This window comes from Vulpes lagopus, chromosome 17 (genome assembly GCF_018345385.1).
Source record: "Vulpes lagopus strain Blue_001 chromosome 17, ASM1834538v1, whole genome shotgun sequence".
NCBI classification, from domain to species: domain Eukaryota; kingdom Metazoa; phylum Chordata; class Mammalia; order Carnivora; family Canidae; genus Vulpes; species Vulpes lagopus.
In genome coordinates this window covers 25,243,491-25,264,066 of record NC_054840.1, presented here as the reverse complement: position 1 = coordinate 25,264,066, position 20,576 = coordinate 25,243,491, and the positions used below count along the sequence as shown (strand labels likewise).

At 44.5% G+C, this 20,576-nt stretch overlaps 1 protein-coding gene across 4 annotated transcripts in view; it reads right to left on the bottom strand.

Moving 5' to 3' along the window:
* Positions 1-20,576, bottom strand: part of ABCC5 (ATP binding cassette subfamily C member 5) — a 91,303-nt gene that overhangs the window by 23,823 nt on the left and 46,904 nt on the right. For all 4 annotated transcript variants that reach the window (XM_041731495.1, XM_041731496.1, XM_041731498.1 and 1 more), the window contains 13 exons: positions 18,338-18,409; positions 16,050-16,174; positions 15,856-15,928; positions 13,131-13,334; positions 12,110-12,253; positions 9,476-9,578; positions 7,002-7,186; positions 6,261-6,407; positions 5,839-5,968; positions 4,445-4,598; positions 4,234-4,362; positions 1,776-1,962; positions 131-220 (listed from right to left, as the gene is read on the bottom strand). In XM_041731495.1, the coding sequence (XP_041587429.1) occupies positions 131-220; positions 1,776-1,962; positions 4,234-4,362; positions 4,445-4,598; positions 5,839-5,968; positions 6,261-6,407; positions 7,002-7,186; positions 9,476-9,578; positions 12,110-12,253; positions 13,131-13,334; positions 15,856-15,928; positions 16,050-16,174; positions 18,338-18,409 (1,743 nt within the window). The remainder of the gene's footprint in view (positions 1-130; positions 221-1,775; positions 1,963-4,233; positions 4,363-4,444; positions 4,599-5,838; positions 5,969-6,260; positions 6,408-7,001; positions 7,187-9,475; positions 9,579-12,109; positions 12,254-13,130; positions 13,335-15,855; positions 15,929-16,049; positions 16,175-18,337; positions 18,410-20,576) is intronic.

The window sequence follows — 20,576 nt, the reverse complement described above, 5'->3', positions numbered from 1 at the left end:
TGCTGAAGAGAGTGCTGGTCCTCCCTTATGAGAAAAAAAGCATCCTCCTTGCACAGCCCCCTGAGGAAGCCAAAGGATGAAAGGACCCTGTGAAGGGTCGGACCACAGTAATAGGCTTTAGCTTCCTGACCTTGATGTAGTGGTTGATCCTCTCCACTGAGGTGAAGCGGGCTTCTGTCTCGGATGCCAGTCTGACGGTAAACTGGAACAGCCCCGTTAACTGGTTAACAAGAAGCAAAATCCAAGAAAGAATTCCTTATGAACACATGTCAGGACACCACTAGAAAACCTCTCCCATCTAGAGGATGACAGTTCAATATATGAACTGAATTGGGCACCTGCAGCAGCTGGTTTTACAGACCAAGTCATTCTCTAAATGTTCAACACAATGCTTATTATCCCCCAATCAACTGCAATTCTCAGTGAATGCAGGTGGCATTGTGGTACTGCTGGCACTGGCTTCCCTGTATCCAAAGGCTTTCCATCCATCCTTACATTTCCAGTACACATATCTGCAGCTGAGTAACTTCTGGGCTTCATTCAGAGAAGCCTGCACCTGCTCTGGCTGTCACAACAAATGGAGATATTTATCAACCTGTGAGCAACTACTGAGAATGCAGAACCCCTGTGTGCTTCAGACTGAGGATCCTGAACCACAGTGCATACAACATATATTCTCCCCCTTCAAATAATCAACTAAGTCTGTGTAACATGGACAGACATCTTTGGGAATCTGTGAAGATACATATCTCTTCTTGGTTCTCATGGCTACTTATTTATTTTGATCTTTCTGATATGGAAAAATGTCAAACATAAACAAGAGTAGAAAGGGCAGTATAATGAACTCCCAAGTACTTAAAAACCTGTCAACCTATAGACAATATTGTTTTATCTATAGCACACCACCCTCTGTATGTGAAAGCAAATCCTAGACATCCTATCATTTTATCCTTATTTTAGCTTGCATCTAACACATACTCTTTTTTAAAAATTTTTTTTAATTTATTTATGATAGTCACAGAGAGAGAGAGAGGCAGAGACACAGGCAGAGGGAGAAGCAGGCTGTATGCACCGGGAGCCCGACGTGGGATTCGATCCCGGGTCTCCAGGATCACGTCCTGAGCCAAAGGCAGGGGCTAAATCGCTGCGCCACCCAGGGATCCCTCTAACACATACTCTTTAAAAACACAATACCATTGCCCAATACCATGATGATATCTAAAAAATTAATCATAATTCCTTAACATCTTCAAAATACTTAGAGTTTAAGTTCCCAATTATTCTCTGAGCTATTTAAGACCTTATACTATCCCTAGGGGCTGGGTCTGCATATGTAACAGTTTTGGGAAAATCAGGGGCCTGATAATAAAATGCATATAAGAAGCATATTGAAGACATAGTATTTCTTAGAAGACCAGGAAGAGGCCAGAGATGAGAGGGTGGTGAACACAGAAACCCATAATTAAGAAACTATTTTCAAAATCATGTTTATTTCTAAATAAATAGCACCTATTTCTTTTGTTTTTGTTTTTTTGTTTTTTAATTTTTTTGCACCTATTTCTTAAACACGTGCAACAGGCTTAAATCCCTTTGTTCCTACATACCACCCGTACTGTCTCCCATCCTCCCCACCCTAGCCAAGTCCAGGATGTTACTAGCAAAGCAGGTGGGCAGAGGCTCTAGGAGTCAAAGACTTAGGGAGAGCCCCCTACCGTGCTTTGCAGAGGACTCAAGCGAGCAAAGGTAATGCTCCAGCCCAGGGCATGGAGACTGACCTGGACAGCATAAGAGATGGCAAGACCCGAATAGGCAGGGGGAATCTGTCCGTGCATGAGAACGATCATCAGCCCGGTGGTGGTGATCAGGGCAATGCTGATGAGGTCCAGCCGCACAGCCAGCCACCGCATTGCACACGTGAACAAGAAGAAAGGACCTTGGTTGTTATCCAGTAGCTCCTGGTACCTGTGAGGGAGACAGAACACCTAAGAGGCAAACAAAATAGCACAGTACCCTGGGAGTGGGTGATGTCAGAGCATTGGTGAATTACGGATGGAGCGCTTTCAAGTATTTCCTGTTTGTCACTAGGAGGATATGGGAACCTAAGGACTACAAAGGATTCCAGGCGCCACACATAGGACAACTTGAGGTTTTCTAGTTTTACTAGTCTCTAGTTTTCTTAGTTTCAAAGAAACATGTTCAAAATATTAGTGGAAAAAATATCTATGTTGAAAGTATAACAAATGCACAGGGAAAGGAGACCAAATAAAGAGGTTGGTTAAGCTTTAGAAAAATATCTTAGATCCGGGGTGATTTCCTCAAAGAGACAGGCTACATAGGCAAATTGCAGAAATGCCCTAAGACCTGGAAAGATAAACTTGCAGACTGAACATTGTCAAGTAGAAAACATCTTCTGAGGCATTGCTGTTGGGTAAAACGGTACTTGCTTCCAAGACCATGGAGCACAGAACCAGAAATTAAATGACAGTAAAAAAGATCTGGACAATCTTTGCCACTGAAGGAGCAAGACACTACTGTCAGCAGGGGTCCCAGGGAGAAGAACAGACCCCATCCAAAGGCTTGGGTGTCACATACACATATAACTAGAACTCCCTTTTTTTTTTAAGATTTTATTTATTTATTCACGAGAAACAGAGAAACAGAGAGGTAGAGATACAGGCAGAGGGAGAAGCAGACTCCATGCAGGGAGCCCGACGTGGTACTCGATCCTGGGTCTCCAGGATCATGCCCTGGGCTGAAGGTGGCACTAAACCACTGAGCCACCCAGGCTGCCCATAATTAGAACTCCCAAGCAGGAAGTCTTGCCAGGCAAATAATGCTTTGCTTTAAGAGAGACAGATGACAGACAGACACACAGACAGATAAAACCACTTTTCCTCTTCATATAAGATGTTTGGAGAAAATTTAGGAAATGCAATAAAGAAGAAAATGAAGTATTCTCATGGGATCCCTGGGTGGCGCAGCGGTTTGGCGCCTGCCTTTGGCCCAGGGCGTGATCCTGGAGACCCGGGATCGAATCCCACGTCAGGCTCCCGGCGCATGGAGCCTGCTTCTCCCTCTGCCTGTGTCTCTGCGCCTCTCTCTCTCTCTCTCTCTCTGTGACTATCATAAATAAATAAAAATTAAAAAAAAAAAAAAAAGAAAATGAAGTATTCTCACCACTCAGTTAAAACCAGGGTTAATATTCTGCTGTATCTTCTCTCAGCATTTATTTTCAATACACTTCAATGTATTCATATGTATGTATGTACATATACCTGTTTGGAGCTTATTTTACTGTTTTTCTCTTAAAGTTAGGATTATTTTTTTGAATTGTTTAACCTAAACTCACTTTTTTTTTTTTCTTTTTTAGAGAGTGAATGTATGCACAAGTGGGTGGGACAATGGAAAGAGAGAATCCCAAGTAAGCTCCAGGCCCAGCACAGAGCCAGAAACGGGGCTTGATCTCAAGATCATGACCCGAGACAAAAATCAAGAGTTAGATGCCTAACTAACTGAGCCACCCAGGCACCCCTGTCTCATTCTTTTTAAGGGTCACATAATAATCTATATGGGTATACCATAGCTTATTTAACTAGCTCTCTCGAAGAACATTTTTTTAAATTTTTATTCCTTTATTTATTTTTTTATTTTTTTATTTATTTATGATAGTCACAGAGAGAGAGAGGCAGAGACACAGGCAGAGGGAGAAGCAGGCTCCATGCACCGGGAGCCCTATGTGGGATTCGATCCCGGGTCTCCAGGATCGCGCCCTGGGCCAAAGGCAGGTGCCAAACCGCTGCGCCACCCAGGGATCCCTCGAAGAACATTTAAGTTAGTTCCAATCTCTTGTTAAAACAAATCTCCACAATGACAGTCTATGTATATAAATTTCTCATCTAAATCATATTCAGTAGCTAATATGCCAGTCTAATGTCAATGACCCTCACTATTCCAAAAAGAAAAAGAAAAAGAAAAAAATAAAAAAAACCTCTTTCAATTATAGCCATTTAGAGTCCAAAGCCAATAGACTCCAAACCTATATTTTTGTCTTCTCATTTGCTTCAAAAGGACTTCTGGCAAATGAGTGAATTTTAATCAGAGACCATTAGATCACTAATCCTCTTGGTAACAAGCTTTCCAATCCCCAACTCTGGCCGTGAAAGGCCTCTTAGGCTTATTAAATGCTGGGATGTTGACTCCACTTGGAGCCCTCCGGCCACCATCAGCACTGACCTGTGCAGAAATTCCTGCCCTTTGTTGTAGGCATGAATGGTGGCAAGGCCCTGTATGCTAGATGTGATGTGGGAGAGGAAAGGCGACTGTGTGATATTGTCCAGACGCTTCAGCTCTCGAATCAGGACCCTGGAGAGAGAATGAGTTCTGTGTCAGAGCAGTAGACAAGCAACCCTGGCTTCATCCCTGGGAGACATGAACACTTCTTTACCTGGAGACAATGTGCAGAACTGAAAAGAGGATGAAGAGGGGTCCCACTGCCACCAGGAACCATGGGAAAACTCCAGCGATCATTCCAACACAGAAGAACACCAGGATGACATTCTGGATGAACATTTCGGCCTGGAATGGCAGGCGTACATCCACTGGAGAAACCATAAAGGAACAAATGTCAGACTGTTGGGATCCACAAATAGGAAAAACGAGGCCAAAATTTTTTTATAAACACAAAGAGATTCCACAAATTCTCTTTCTGAAATGTCTGTTGTCTTTTAAATCAAAGAAAAATCTAGAAATCTGGTTGATCTAATTTTCTCTTGTTCCAAGAAAACCTAAATGATCTTTCTCCCCCAGGCCCCCTCCTAGGTTTACTAGGCTACCCAACCCCTTTGGGTTTTCTTCATCTCCTCTGGGCTATCTCCTATTCCCACTTTTTTCCCCCACTTTTGGCTGGAGTATTTTCATAAAAATCCCAGACATGTTGGTATCACTGATTTTTTTTTCTTTCCATCTTTTCTCCATTTGTGTGTGTGTGTGTGTGTGTGTGTGTGTGTGTGTGTGTTTAGCAGAAATGGGATTATATCATGCATCAGTTCTGTGTATCAGTGATGGTTCTGATCCCTTGTTACCTCCAGCCATGGCTTTCTGTTGGCTTATCAACATCTGAAACAAACTCCTGTGGAGGCAGCACAGGAGGGTGATAGTTAAAAGCATTAGCTCTAGGGTGAAAAGATCTGGGCTCAATTCCCAGTTTTGTTATCTAATAGCTGTGAAATCTTGGGCAAGTTATTTAACCTTGCTAGACATTAGCTTTCCCATGTATTCAGTGGGTGAAACAATACCCATCCCATAGGGCTACTATGAGGATTAGGATAATGTATCTGGAACATTCAGCACACTGCTGGTTACACAGTAAGCCCTCAATAAATATCAGGTGCCATTATTATTATTATGGGCCATGAGAAGTATTTAAGTTCTGGTGCTGGCACAGCCCATGCAGCATCCAGAAAACCTGCCAGAGGTTGTAGGTGTCCAACATCCAATGTACTACTCTCAAAGTAAACATGTTTTGGAATCTCAGATTCTCCCATCCAAAGCATTTATGCAAACTCAGTCCTCTGAACTTGTTTTCAGGTTAAATGAAATCAAACAAGAACTTAGACAACAGGTGAAAGCAATCAGATGGGTCTTTAGCCTAAGTACAAGCTGCAACCCAGAGAAAGTCCAAAAGCAAAATGTTCCTGGTGTGGATGCCAGTAACTACCACACTCTCTCAAGAGTGTAAAGATGGACAGATGTGTACACCTGGTGCGTCACTTAGAAGGCTAGAGAGCACAAGAAGCTGCAGCTTGTGCTCCAGAGCATAAAAGAAGCAGTGAGAAATACCTTCATCCATGTCTTTGGAAAACCTGTTGAGAATCCTCCCCGTGGGGGTGGTGTCAAAAAACTTCATAGGGCTTCGAAGGATCCTTCGGAAAAGTTCGTCATGGAGCCGGGAGGAGGCTCGCAGTGTGCCCTAGGAGCAAGGGACAAAGTGATCAGGGCACAGAAACTCAGGGACTCAGGAATACTCAGTTCCTATTTATCCAGATCACAATTCCATAGGACATCCACTCCCAAAGCTGGAGAGGGGCAAAGGGTCATGGAAGAAAGAGGTGGGTACTAAGAAAAGGCTGAGACTAATGGGCTACAGATCATTTCAGCTACAGCCATCCTGCTTCAGAGGAGTTCCCCTGTTCAGAAATAACCTGAGAGAGGCCATGCCGAAGCCTCACCACATAGTCACCCCCGAAGCCACCACTGCCTACCTTGACAAAGACAACTCCTCGAATGGCTTTCAGGATCAGCATGACTGCCATGGAGAGGGCGTAGATGCTGGCATAGTACTGCATGAGAGGATTGTCCTTCATGCTGCTGCTCATAGAGGTCTTGTTCCCCTGAGTCACTGTGGTGTTCTGTTTGGAGGCAAGGCTCTGTGAGGCAAGATTCCTAAGGGCAGCCAAGAACTCCTACTCAGGGCCATTCTCAGCTCAAAGGAAGGTGCAGGATAATGACTGTGCAAGCTGGTTGTGGCAAACACAAGGCAGGCTTTGCCCCCCACTTCTCTCTTTTCCAGTGGATGAGGGCAGACAACCTTCAGGTGTCCTACTGCTCCATGAGTTCATCAGGGAGCAACTATTTTTTTTAAAGATTCATTTGTTTATTCATTAGGGACACACACACACACACACACACACACACAGAGACAGAGACACAGGCAGAGGGAGAAGCAGGCTCTTCGCAGGAGCCCAATGCAGGACTTGATCCCAGATCCCATGATCACGACCTGAGCCAAAGGCAGTGCCCAACTGCTGAGCTACCCAAACGTCCCAAGGGAGCAACTATCTTGTGAGATTACATTAGGGGCTTGTGTTTTTCATCCCAGGTAATCCTTGTTCATTAGTTCTTTCGATTGAAAACTAGAGCAGTTTTCCTAAGAACAGCCAGAGAACACAAAGAAACAGCCACATTCTTAGGCATATAATTTTCCCATTAATGAGTAACCTTACCCCACTTCCTTGCTTGATCCAGTAACTCAACCACCAATTGCTGAAGGCGGTGCTGCCCACATTCAGCATGAAAAGGGAGATAATGACCAGGAATGCCAAGGGGCCCCCAGCAGCCTGGATGTAGACACCATACACTGACCAGGGCACCGAACCCTGCCCCTTTTCTTCCAGTTGTACCAGCTGCCCTAAGTAGGAAAAACAAAAACAAAAACACATGAACTCAGCAGGAAAAGGCTACTTTTCCAAAACTAAGTACCTATAGAAGAGCAGAATCAAAGAAAACCTATAGTTTCACATGGATCTAAATTAGAATTATTTCATCCTTTTTAGAATATTCTTCCATTTAACACCTACTAAGCACTACCATGAACCAGGCCCATGATGAGGCCCTGGAGCAGTAAAGATAATTAAGACTACATCCCTGCCCCTTGAAATCTGGCGGAGGACCCTTCTGTAGGACAGACAGATAAAATAAAACACATAATTATAATAAAATATGCTAAATACAATGCTAGAGATATATGCGGGGCAGCATGGGAACATCCAGGTGTACCTAACCTCCTTGGGGGAGCTGTTTCAGGGAAGACTTTCTGCTTTCTGTATAACTTCAAAAGGCACAGCAGGTTTGACCAGGGAGGGCAAAGGTGATCCCCGAGACAGAGGTGGGAAAACAGCAGTATGTACAGCCAGCCAGTTCAGCAAGGCTAGAACATGAAGTGCACCTGAAGAGTGGCAGGAGATAAGGATGACCAAGGAGCCCGTGGTCAGAGGATAAAGGCATCTGAACTTCATCCTTCAGACAAGAACTTCTTAGGTGGTCTCCACACATGTGAAAATCAGACTCCCAGGCTGTGGTTGGCAGTATCAGCCACCTCTGGCAGTGAGCAGCCTCATCTATGCATCCCAGTGTCCCATACAAATGATGACATTTTTCTATGTGTGCCCTATCAGGACCGAGATTAGAAAGCACTGCTTTGAAATGGGAGGCTGCCACAAGACTTCCTGCAGGAGAGTGAGTCGGTTGGTCTCAGAGAACTCAGTTCTCTGCATAGAGGACAGATTTAAAAGGAAGCAGCGGGAACACTCTAGGTGCAAGATAATGGCAGCCAGAACCAGGGTCATGGCAATGGGGCTGGCATTTCAGGAGGTAAATTCAGTAGGCCGTGTCAATCAGTTGAGGAGGGTACCTCCTGGAGGCTCCCTGGGATGGTCAGGTGACTGATGCTGATGCATTAACCCAGAGAAACAGCCCTACAAAATGCCAGTGCCTCTCTATCACGGGCAACATTTAATTATCTTGGAACAAGCCTCACGTGCCTGGAGTACCTGAAGAGTTGTGAGTATCCAGGTCAGGAGCTCTGTATGAGAACAAATGCTCCCTCAGGGTTTTCTGGGGTTTTTAATACTGCCTTTGCCAGGAACTGACAGATGACTCAGCCTTCTGTGTGGTGTTTGTGTGCGTAAAGGTATCTTAAATCACACCTAATTCAAAGTCTCATACACGGTTTAAGAAAGAAAAGTGGCAGGGTGTGCTAAATCAGGATGGTCAACTCTTAACAGCAAACATCTGTGCAGTTTTAAGAACAAGGAAATGAAAACAGGCCCAGGGCCAAAGCAGCGACAAACTCAGAAGTCCTGGATTCATAACATGAGGTGACATGGTGACACAACAAAAAGAGCTTTAAAACAGGGCTGCATTCTTTTTTCTTTCTTTCTGGTAAACTGATAGGCAACTTAAAGTTCACAAAGATGATAATGCCAGAGGTATTATAAATAGCCTTCCTAACTCAATATTTTTTTTTAGTTGATAAGATAAGGGATTTAAGAAACCGGAGCCAGGACTCTGGCTGGGGAAAGTCAGAAGGGAAAAACCTGTGCTGTAACTCTTCAGCCTGGTCCTGCTGTAGCCTCATCAGAAAAAGCCATGAGTGTATCATTCTAACAAGGGAGACTTTGAAGATATAGGCATTGCTGGTGCTGAGCATCTCTGCCTAGACTAGCACCAAGTTTTATTTTATTTTTAAGATTTTTATTTTTAAGTAATCTCTACACCCAACGTGGGGCTCGAACGAATAACCCTAAGATCAAGAGTCGCATGCTATACCGACTGAGCCAGCCAGGCGGCCCCATAGACTGGCACTGACTTTAAAAGAGCAGAGGTCAATCACAGGAGGAAGGGTGTACCTCAACCCATCATTCCGTTTTTCCTTACTCAAGATGACTCAGCTATGATTACAGACACCTGACCCACAATGTGTAGAGAAGAGGATTAAAGGTCATTCTTACTGCTTTGGTCTGTTTAAGCAAACAGAAAGCGCCTCATGGTCTCCCAAAATTATACAAGAGTTTGTTATTCCAGAAATATAAGGCAAGAGACTTACAACACACAATGCTGTCAAACATTATGAATTACCACTTGGCATACTTTCTGATAAACTTGAATGATAATCTAAAATCTTGAAAAAGGTCATTACCTTCTTCCGGCTTCACTGCTTTCTCCTTTTTTACTGATCCTGTTTTAGGACCCTTGTCTTGTGATTTCTTCTGTGAACCACTGGTTTCTTTTTTGGAATTAATCTAATATTAAAAAAAAAAAAAAGTGTCTCCAGTTACAGTATGGCCATTCAGAAAAATGCCCACAGGACATACTGGAGAATGATCTGTCAAGCTGCTGCTATTCTTGAGAAAAGATACATCAAACCTCTTAAAAGGGCCACCGCCTTGTGCTTTCTCAACTTCTCCAGTCTTTGAGATTTGGGTTCCTATCCTGTTATTCCATTGACACTGCTCTCTCCAATGTTCTCATCCATTCCAACTTGCCCAAAGTTTTAGGGCTGGGGTCATTTCCATTCCTCTCATCTCTGATCTCCACATTACTCAATCAAATCCTAGATCTGATCATTTCCCACTGCTCCCACAGGATACATTCAAACTCCTCAGCCTGGTTTTGCAAAAAAACTCCACATTCTGGCCCTTGCCTGACTCCACATGTTCCTCTCCCACTCCTGTGGCTTCTACTCTTCAGCCATACTGGATTTCATACCATTCCTCACACCACACTGTCATTCTCCACTTCTGGACCTTTGTCCACACCGGTTCTTCATTTGGAATGCCCCCCCCCCTCTTGTCCCAACTCAGTTACAGTTGTTCTCATTTGGAAGGATTCAAATCTTATATCCTCCCTGAGGCTATTTAAACTCCTCTAGAACTCACCCCTCCCCTGTTCTCCCAGGCACTTGGTTAGTACTCCATTATAGCATGTTGCTGCAAATGTGGCCTGGTGTTTTACAATTGCCTGTAAAAGCATAGAGCATCGGTCTTTCCTAGGAGATGGCGAGTCTCTCAAGGATGAGATGATGTCTGATGCGTGGTAGTAACCTCTACCAGGCATAGCACCAAGCACTGCCTGTAGTAGGGCACAAAGGGACTTAATAAACATTCATCACTGAACCTGAGATAATGGAAGCTGCTTAATGCTCTCCTTTTGAAGTTCCTCTTATTATCTTTATATAGAAAATTCCCTTCTATAGTTTAACTTCATTTACTTCTTAAAAGATTTTACTTTTAAGTGATCTCTACACACAGTGCAGAGCTCAAACCTATAAGCCTGAGGTGCCTCAGTGGCAGTCGGTTGAGCATCTGACTTAGGTCACGATCTTAGGGTCATGGAATTGAGCTCTCCCTCTCATTTTCCCCTCCATGTCTACAGTGAGGAGGAAAACTTCTGAAGAGTCCAAAGTACTCTGAGAGTCATAGGGAGAGTCATAAAATGGATTCAGGTGTCTCTATGGAAGTTCCCGGTGACACTCTAGAATGCTTGTTATTCCCAGAAGCCTAAAACACATCGGTCACAAACAGTTAGTTGTACTGTTTGTGAAATCAAATAAGATGACACCCAAAGACTGAAATAGGGCTCCCTGACTTAGGTCACGATCTTAGGGTCATGGAATTGAGCTCTCCCTCTCATTTTCCCCTCCATGTCTACAGTGAGGAGGAAAACTTCTGAAGAGTCCAAAGTACTCTGAGAGTCATAGGGAGAGTCATAAAATGGATTCAGGTGTCTCTATGGAAGTTCCCGGTGACACTCTAGAATGCTTGTTATTCCCAGAAGCCTAAAACACATCGGTCACAAACAGTTAGTTGTACTGTTTGTGAAATCAAATAAGATGACACCCAAAGACTGAAATAGGGCTCCCAAGAAGTCCTGATACTCTGTTTTTATCCTGTGCACACATCAAAATGACCTGGTAGCTAAGAAGTAGCTTTTAGCCTAGCTTGAGTGCACCCCTAAGATCCAAGGTGACCACAGAATAAGGAGCTCAAAATGAGAGTAGGTTGGCGGTTGGCAAGAAAAAAAAAAAAAAAACTCTTTGGCTAGCTCTACCTAAATATACTCTATTTTTTGCCTAACTTGGAGTCTAGAGTAAAGCTCTGGTAAGCTGTCATCTTTCTGTGTTGCCACAAGAGGCAGGATAGCAAGGCAGAAGGAGCACTGTGGAGTCAGGCCGCCCTTTCAGCAAGCAGCTTACTTTTCTGATCTTCCATTTCCTCAGCTTGTAAAAGTGGGGGATAATCCTACTTCACCACAGAGCTCTGTTAAAATGACTAAATGGGATGACATCTATAATGTGTCTCATCCAGTAAGTGGGACACAGTAGGTGTCAGTTAATGAGTGCCAAGTTAGCAGCCAAGGCACCAGGGATCATTTTCAAATGTATGCAGTATTTCACTTCTCTTCCCCCACTCTTTATTCACTTGTTTATTTAAAAAGGAGAGTCATAATGCTTCAATCAGGAATGACGGAGTTTACAAAGCTAGGTTATGACTAAACAACAGCACACACTGAACCTATATCCTTCTCCCTGTCATTGCCTCAGTAATTTGTTCTCAGTGGCAGAAGACACCAGCTCAACCAGCCCCATAATCCTGCTCTCATAGAGCAGCACCGGTATGTGACCTAAACATAGGACCCTGGTCGCCAGAAAATAGGGCCCCTGCCTATTAGACAGAGACACTGGGTTCAGCTGAGATCTTTCCATCATCTGACTATGGTCATGTCTCCCTTGCTAGAAAAGAGGAGATGCCCACGAATGCCATGAGAATCTTACCTCAACAGGTGGTGTCTCTCCCAGCAACAGGTTATTAAAAATGGTAGCATAATCACCATTTAAATTCATCAGTTCCTCATGGGTGCCTCTTTCTGTAATACAGCCCTCTTTCATGAAGATCACTTCATCACAATCGGCCAGGTACTGGAGACAAAGGCAGGGACAACACAGTGTGGCTGATATTGTGCAAATACGCTGAATACCCACACCCTCCTTCAGAGGTTCTCATCTGGAGGCAACTGAGCCTCCCATGGGACATCTGGCACTCTAGGAGACCTTTTTGGTTGCTGGGGATGGGTATTGCTGTCATCTAGTGGATAGAGGCCAGGGATGCTCAGGACAGCCCCCCACAGCAAAGGGCTATCTGCCCCAAAATGTCAATAGTGCCAAGAGTGAGAGAACCCCTGCTTTAGTTTACTGTGCCTTGTGATGCGGTTCAAGGAGCATCACCTCTAGTGTTTGACAGAAATCTGTTGACAGAGCCACATGAGCCTTGCATTAAACTTCACATCCTTTCGCCGCAACCAGAAGTACATATGACTACAGACTTTCTGCGGCAGAGTGGGGGATTAGCCCCCTAAACTTGACAGCATATGCAAAGCAGATGGCAACATCCTGGAGCTGCTCTCCAAAGTGGCTGCTTGTCTTGGCATGCCAGAGGGAGAAGAGCTTGTTTTCCTTAAACAGTTCTCACTTGCATATAGATATTAACACAATGCTTTCCAAACCATCTCATACCCAAACTCCAGTTGCAGCCTACTCCTCTCAGCCCTTTTACTGACTGATTTATATGCAAAAAGCTGACAGGCTCCAAGGCTCTCTCATTCAGATGGCCATCTGGTACATGGGTACAGTGAGCTTTATTGGTACAATGGGCTGGGGGCTATTTGCTGAGGAAATTAACACTGATGATTCCAGGAACCTCTAGGGAGTTCTAGAGAGGGACTCAAATCAAGCCCACCACCCTGTTCCTGATTTCCCAAGCCAAGGTGGGCAGCCTGGGAAAGGACCCGCCCCATACCTGTAACTGGTGGGTAACAAACAGAACCGTCTTAGACTTGAGGTGCTTCTGGATAGCACTGTTGAAGATATGGTTGCCCACATGGGCATCTAAGGCACTGAGGGGGTCATCCAGGATGTAGATGTCCCGGTCACTATATAAGGCCCGGGCCAGGCTGATCCTTTGGCGCTGCCCACCACTCAGATTTGCTCCTCTCTCACCAATCTAGAGGAGTCCAGAAAGCACAGTGAGTACCTCCAGCTCAAGTCCAGTACCATGCTCAGTGATCACCGTGGTCACTGCTCCTCTCAAACCAGCTCCTTCTACTGAATTCCCCACCTGGAGGAATTGCCACTCCGATCCTCCAGGGTTCACATTGGAACTGGGGGAGCCAGACCAGAGGAAGACAACTCCTCCTCTCCCATAAACAGCTGGTTACTCATCTTACCTCTGGCCTTACACTCCCCCTGGACATACCACTCCAATCCATTCTCTGTGGGCAGAAAGATCTCTCCAACACACAAAGCTGACCATGTCCCACCCTTGCTAAAAAGTCTAACAGCCCTAAAAATAGAAATCTAAACAAACATGTCATAGAAAGCAGGCCCTTTACCATCTGGCTCCATGGCAGTTTTTTAGCCTCCATGGCCAACCAACCTCTCTTCCACTCCCTGGGATCTAAGCCATTTTTTTTTTAGTTTTTTTATTTATTTTGATAGTCACAGAGAGAGAGAGAGAGAGAGGCAGAGACACAGGCAGAGGGAGAAGCAGGCTCCATGCACCGGGAGCCTGACGTGGGATTCGATCCCGGGTCTCCAGGATCGCGCCCTGGGCCAAAGGCAGGCGCCAAACCGCTGTGCCACCCAGGGATCCCTCTAAGCCATTTTAAATTATGTGTCTATTATGAACCTTTGCACGACTGCCATGCCTTTTTTTTTTTTAAGGATTTTGTAAACTTTTATAAAACAATTTATTTATTCATGAGAGACACAGGGAGAGAGACACAAAGAGACATAGGTAGAGGGAGAAGCAGGCTCCCTGCGGGGAACCCGATGTGGGACTCAATCCCAGGACACTGGGATCGTGACCTGAGCTGAAGGCAAATGCTCAACCACTGAGCCACCCAGGTGCCCCTTCATGCCTTTTCTGTACTATACCTGCTCAGCTCCAGCATCCTATCCTCTGTGAAACCTCCCCCACTCTCTTCTTTACTATTGCCCAAAAGAAAGGGTGCTCTTTATTTTCTTTTTTAATTTAAGTTTTGAAAGGGGACTCTTTTATCAGCTTATTTTGTGCTTATTTTGTCAAGTATCTTATCCTTTCCACTGTAAGCTCTTTGAGGGCACAGATCATTATCCTATTCCTTTATATTCCCAGTGCCCAGCAGTTCCTGCACATGGGGCTGGCACACAGCAAGCATCTGATAAAAGTTACTAAATGAACACATGGATAAATCAATTGTCAAATGGTAACTGGCTCTATAATTTAAAAACTTGTCTTTAAAAAAAAAAAATTAATCAAATTCAGAGATTTCAAATTTGAGCATGTATCAGAATACCTGCAGGGCTTGTTGAAACAGATGGCTGGGCCCTGGCCCTAGAATTTCTGATTCAGTAGCTGTGGGGTGAGGCCTAAGAACGCATTGCTAAACCACTTCCCAACAAAACTATTGCTGCTGGTCTACTATGGATCTGGGGACCAAGATCTGACAACAAGTGAACGAATGAAACCATTCACCAAATCTGGTTTGAAGGATTTCATTGAAATCAGCTGAAAAAAGTGCCAGCCCCCAGAGACCTTCAGGGCACGTCATGGGAAAGAAGTGTCCAGACCAAAGAACACAAACCAGTGTTAAAGACACACCTCTGCAAACTGTTCCAGGGCAGAAAGCCAAAAGAAGATAGACTTTTGCTAAGGCCTTTTCCTTTCTAATTGAAGAGGGCTCTTCTAAAGACTGTATATGGGTAAGGAGGCTGGCTGACAGAACCAAGTTCAGAGAAGAACAAGCACATACTTGACTTATGGTTTTTAAAATGAATAGTGTAGAAAACATTAACTCCGAAGTAACAATGGGATGTTGTTTAAAACCCGCATGACATATGGAGCACCTGGGTGGCTTAGTCAGGCAAGCATCCGACTCCTGATTTCAGCTCAGGTCATGATCTCAGGGTTGTGAGATCAAGCCCAGCATTGAGCTCTGCACTGAGTGTGGATCTGCTTAAGATTCTCTCTCTCTCCCACTCCCTCTGTCCCTTCCCACACCCCTTTGTGTGTGTGCATGCTCGTGCACTCTCTCTTAAAAAAAATTTTTTTTTTAAAGATTTAAAAAATCTACATGACATATGAAATATTTGGGGCAGCCCAGGTGGCTCAGCGGTTTAGTGCCGCCTTCAGCCCAGAGCGTGATCCTGGAGACCCGGGATTGAGTCCCATGTCAGGCTCCCTGCATGGAGCCTGCTTCTCCCTCTGCCTGTGTCTCTGCCTCTCTTTCTCTCTCTGTCTCTCATGAATAATTTTTTAAAATCTTAAAAAAAAGAAAAAATGTATATGCTTCAAACAAGTAGCATTGATAACCCTGCCCTAAGGATCAAATGCTTTCCAATATAAAGTCGCAATGAAAGCAAAACTCCCTGTGTAGGCACTCCCACACTTAAGATACATTACTAAGAGGTGGCTCTGGCACAGGCCTGCCACCTATCTTCCTCTCTGCTAAACACATTGTCCATCAGGGGCAGAAGGTCTGTACCTCAGTCAGGTCACTGTTGGGAAGAATGGCCAGGTCAGGCCTCAGGCAGCAGCTGTTCAGCACAGAGTTGTATCTGAAGGACATAAAGAGACTTAGCATCAGGGTCATGGTTGGAGGAGAGCGTGCTGACTTGGGCTGCCTTGTGTCTCACACGGCCAAGACGGAAAGCATGACAGAAACCAAACATTCCTTGCCTTTCTTCATCAAATTCCTTCCCAAAGAGGATGTTGTCTCTCAGAGTGGCATTGAGGATCCAGGCCTGCTGGGCCACATAAGCGAAGGTTCCACTGACTGCAATGCTGCCCTCTAGAAGTGTCATCTAGGGAGACAGACACCATCCAATGGCATCATGATGCAAAACCACCATCCTAAGCCAACAGAACCCCCCACAATTCCACAATGGAGTTCAACATTTGGGTAATTTCTTTGGATGCTCTTTGGACCCGAATCCAGACCTTGCCTTCATTCCACAGAGAGCTACAGCAGCAAAGAAAATAAAAGTACTCCTTGCTAAAGTGTGATACAAACCCAGCATAATCTACGACTTGAATGAACAAACAATTCATTCAGCAACCCATAAGCTACTCTATATCCTTTCTTCCTAATTGCAAACTATCTTAACTGAGGGAAGCACTAGAGCAGAAGGCCCTTTCAGAAGGCCCCTGGGGAGGATGCTGCAAGGATTTAGAGCTAGTTCCTGCCTCAATTCATCTATAGAATTAATTAATCCAGGCTGTTGGCTAAACCAGCTGCTTCTGCAAAATGAGGACCAAAGGGAAAAAAAATCGTTAGACATCAACTAGTATTATGGAGTATCCATATAATGAGGATGGACCCTCTGGTTCAACATGAAGAGACTGCATGATGAGCCGTGTGCTTTGAGTTGTGTTTTCAGCCACAGTGATTGATATTATTTATCCATTTTATCCTCTGTCGGGGTTCCTTTTGGGACAGACATTAGATATCTGTCTTGGATAAGGGATGTTACAGCTTGAAACAAAGTTTTGTTACCCATCCTTCACATCCAAGCTTGCCCTCTCAAACACTGTTAACACACAGTGTACGTACATGGGTGTACCCACCACACATCATAACAGCGGTACAAACTGCCCACAAACTGGTAAGTGCCCTGCTTTGCACCCAAAGTGCTCAGAAACCCATGGAGGGTCTACTGCAGAAACTCAACTCCTCTGGCTGTAGCAGCAGGAACACCCACACTGCAGACTGCCAACACAGAATTAAACTCCCAAGAAGTGAGGCCGACCAGCATTACCAGCCTCCCTGTCAGAGAGATCGCTGTCAGGATTTGATCTAGAAGCAAAGCCCCACTCATTTTCAACCTAACCATCACCCACTCAACATCACTTCCCCGTTCATTTCCCCTGTGTCTCTTATCATTGATCCTTAAATCTGACCCTGAAATTATCAGAACACCTAGGAGGTTTTGGCTGTTTCCAAAGCCCAACCAATGAAGAGTCTCATGAAGCAGTGGGGTGGGGGTGCTATCATTCCAGATGATTTGAACCCAGCTTTCCTCAGACCACACTGGGTACCACTGCTCTGGAGGAGAGCCACACTCTACCAACTGTGACAGTGACACTGAACAAGACAAAATATTCCATAACAGGGACACCACAAAACAATCTTCCGCAACTCCCTCTTGCATGTGTTTAATTTCCTCAATATGGATAAATAATTCATTGGACCTTATCCGCAGGCAGATAAGAATAAGTTCAAGTTTATCTGCATCTTGATCATCTAAGCCAAGCTAGTTTAATTCAAGATTAAAAGCAGGTGGAAGTACCTTGTTCCTTTTCCCTATTATTTGGTTTGAAAACATAGGAAGACATACATTTGTCTTAGCTGGATGACCCTTGCACCTGCCCCACTCTAAATGCTGACAGCCCTCTGCCAGCCCCTCTGCAAACCATTCACATTTTGCCTTGTGCTATGCTTGTATGTCTAGAAGCCATAGCTCCCAAGCTAGACCATCAGCTCCCAAGGGCATAATTCTTTCAATGGTTAGGTTGAAAACAGAGTGGTGCTTTGCTTCTAGATCAAATCCTGACAGCGATCTCTCTGACAGAGAGGCTGGTAATGCTGGTCAGTCAGTTCTTGGGAGTTTAGTTCTGTGTTGGCGGTCTGCCTCTCATCTCTGACATTTCCCAACACGCTGTCTGGCATACATGCAGCACTCAATAAATATATGCTGAATAGAAGAAGGCAGGAGGAGTAGATGGCTCCAGCTATGTATCAATCATTCCTTAGGTATCCACTGAACCCACTCCCAGATGCGATGCTGCTAAGGGATGGGAATGTGGTGGGGGGGCAGGGGGCATAACACAGACCAAGGGTTCATTTTGTTTCTACCTTTCCTGACTCTCTTCGGGAAGTAAATTCATTCTTCCCAAGACTCTTCCAGAGAAGAAGCAGATTCCAGAGAAAGAAGCAGAAAAGGCCAAGGACAAAACAAAAATATTACCTGGCCTAAAATGGCTGAAATGAGAGAGGTTTTTCCACTTCCCACACTGCCACAGATTCCAACCAGTTTACCCTGGACAAAGCACATAGAGAAAGGAAGGTCATTAAAGGGCCACTGACCACTCATCTCTAGGTACTGCTACTTCTTCGAGAAAAAACACATTAATGACAGTCCATCTAGAGGGGAACTATCCTCCTGATGACCCTGCAAGTCACTTACCTGTCAGCCACCTACTTCACAGGGTTTTTGTGGGGATACATAGGAGAAAATATCTGTATAACATGTAACATGTTAAATGTTACATGTAAGCCATTTAGAGAACTTAAATATGCCACACACAGGAAGGTATCCCACATCACTTTTAGAAAGGCCCAGCCTCTTTCTTACTTTTTTGGCAACCCATGGTTTTTCTGATTCTTTATTTTTGTTGTTTTTAGAAATGGGGGCAAGGCTCTTGAAAATTACTGCTTTGCATTTGATTTTATAGGATTTTTTTTCTCTAGGGCTTATGAATTATTTTCAATAAAAACTCTGTGCACCGCTGTTTCCATTTTTTTACAAAAGATTTCCAAGAAGTCATCAATCTCACTTAAAAATTAAAAGTGAGGGGGATAGCCTGATTTCCCCCTGATTCAGTGATTAACTGAATCTCCCCAGGCAAAATAATGAGTTCTCAATAGGTGGTGTTGAAAGTTTTCAAGAATGGACAGGCAATTTCAAAAGGGCCACTCGTTAGGGCAGCTGGGTGGCTCAGTGGTTGAGCATCTGTCTTTGGCTCAGGTCATGATCCCGGGGTCTTGGGATCGAGTCCCACATTGGGCTCCCCTCAGGGAGCCTGCTTCTCCCTCTGCCTATGTCTCTGCCTCTGTGTGTCTCTCATGAATGAATAAATAAATAAAATATTTTTTTAAGAAAAAGAGTATGGATTCTGGAGGCAGACAGGTCTTGATTTGAACCCCCAGCTCCAGGAGCACCTGCTAACTATGTGATCATGGTCTGGTGACTTACAGGGTTTCTCACTGGGCTAAAAGCAACTTCAGGGAAGGAGTGATCTTTATAGACAAAGTACAGTGTCTTGGACAATGTTGGACAAACAAAGTTTCTGACACGGTCCCAGAGTTTGAAAGATTACAGCCTTGTAGGAATGAGGAAACCAAGTCAAGGGTTCAATCTCTACTTAAATCAGTTAGGTTTTACAGAGAGAAAACTCTGTTCTCATGACTCGGTGGTGACTAATAGAGATAACAACAATGAAGTGCCCCGGGCCCAGAGGATCTCATGCAAACATTAACTTCCCTTCCCCTCCCTGAAGAGGGGGGGCTGGAAGAAGTAAGGGTACCCCTCTCCAAATAGCTAAAGGTCTGTCATGTGAATGTGGGCTCTAAAGGGTAGCATGAGAATCAAAAGAAAGAGTACATTTCAGATGAATATAAGGAATAATCCTCTAAGAGGGCTGATTATAAATGTAATAGAGCTGCCTCAATAATCAAGAAAACTCTTATTAAATAAGAAGCCTGTTGTTAAAAGTTAACACTACACTAGTGGTTTCAGGTGCTCTCACTAAGGACCATCTCCCACTCTTGTTTACAGCTTTCAAGAGCTGGGAGCTTTGTTGTTCTCTCTCCAATTTGGCTCTGGGTCCATGTAACATGCCTCAGCTGATATTGATATATGCTGCATTGAAACCCACCACTCCCTAGCTCAGTTATGTAGGTAAACATGTCTCATCACCACTCTTGGTCCAAGATATGCTTCTCCTGGATTAACTGTTCTCCTACGTTGTTACCCTCCATACTCTTCTGAAGCCAGAAGCTAGAATGTTTCTCTTCATATGTAAGTCAGATCTTATTCTTTTTTTAAAGATTTTATTTATTTATTCATGAAAGACACAGAGAGAGGTGGAGACACAGGCAGAGGGAGAAGCAGGCTCCTTATGGGGAGCCCGATGTGGGACTCAATCCCAGGACCCCAGGATCATGACCTGAGCCGAAGGCAGACGCTCAAACCGCTGAGCCACCCAGGCGTCCCAGATCTTATTATTCTTCTCCAAACCTTGCAATGGCTTCTCTTCCCACTCAGAGTAAAAGGCAAAGTCACTACGGGAGGCTCTGGCACCCCAACTGCCTCTCTGCCCCCTGCATCTGCTATTCTGTCCCATGCTCACTCTGCTCTGGAAGAGGCACACTGCAGACTTCAGAGCCTCTGTGCTTCTGTTCCTTCTGCCTAGAATGATCTTCCC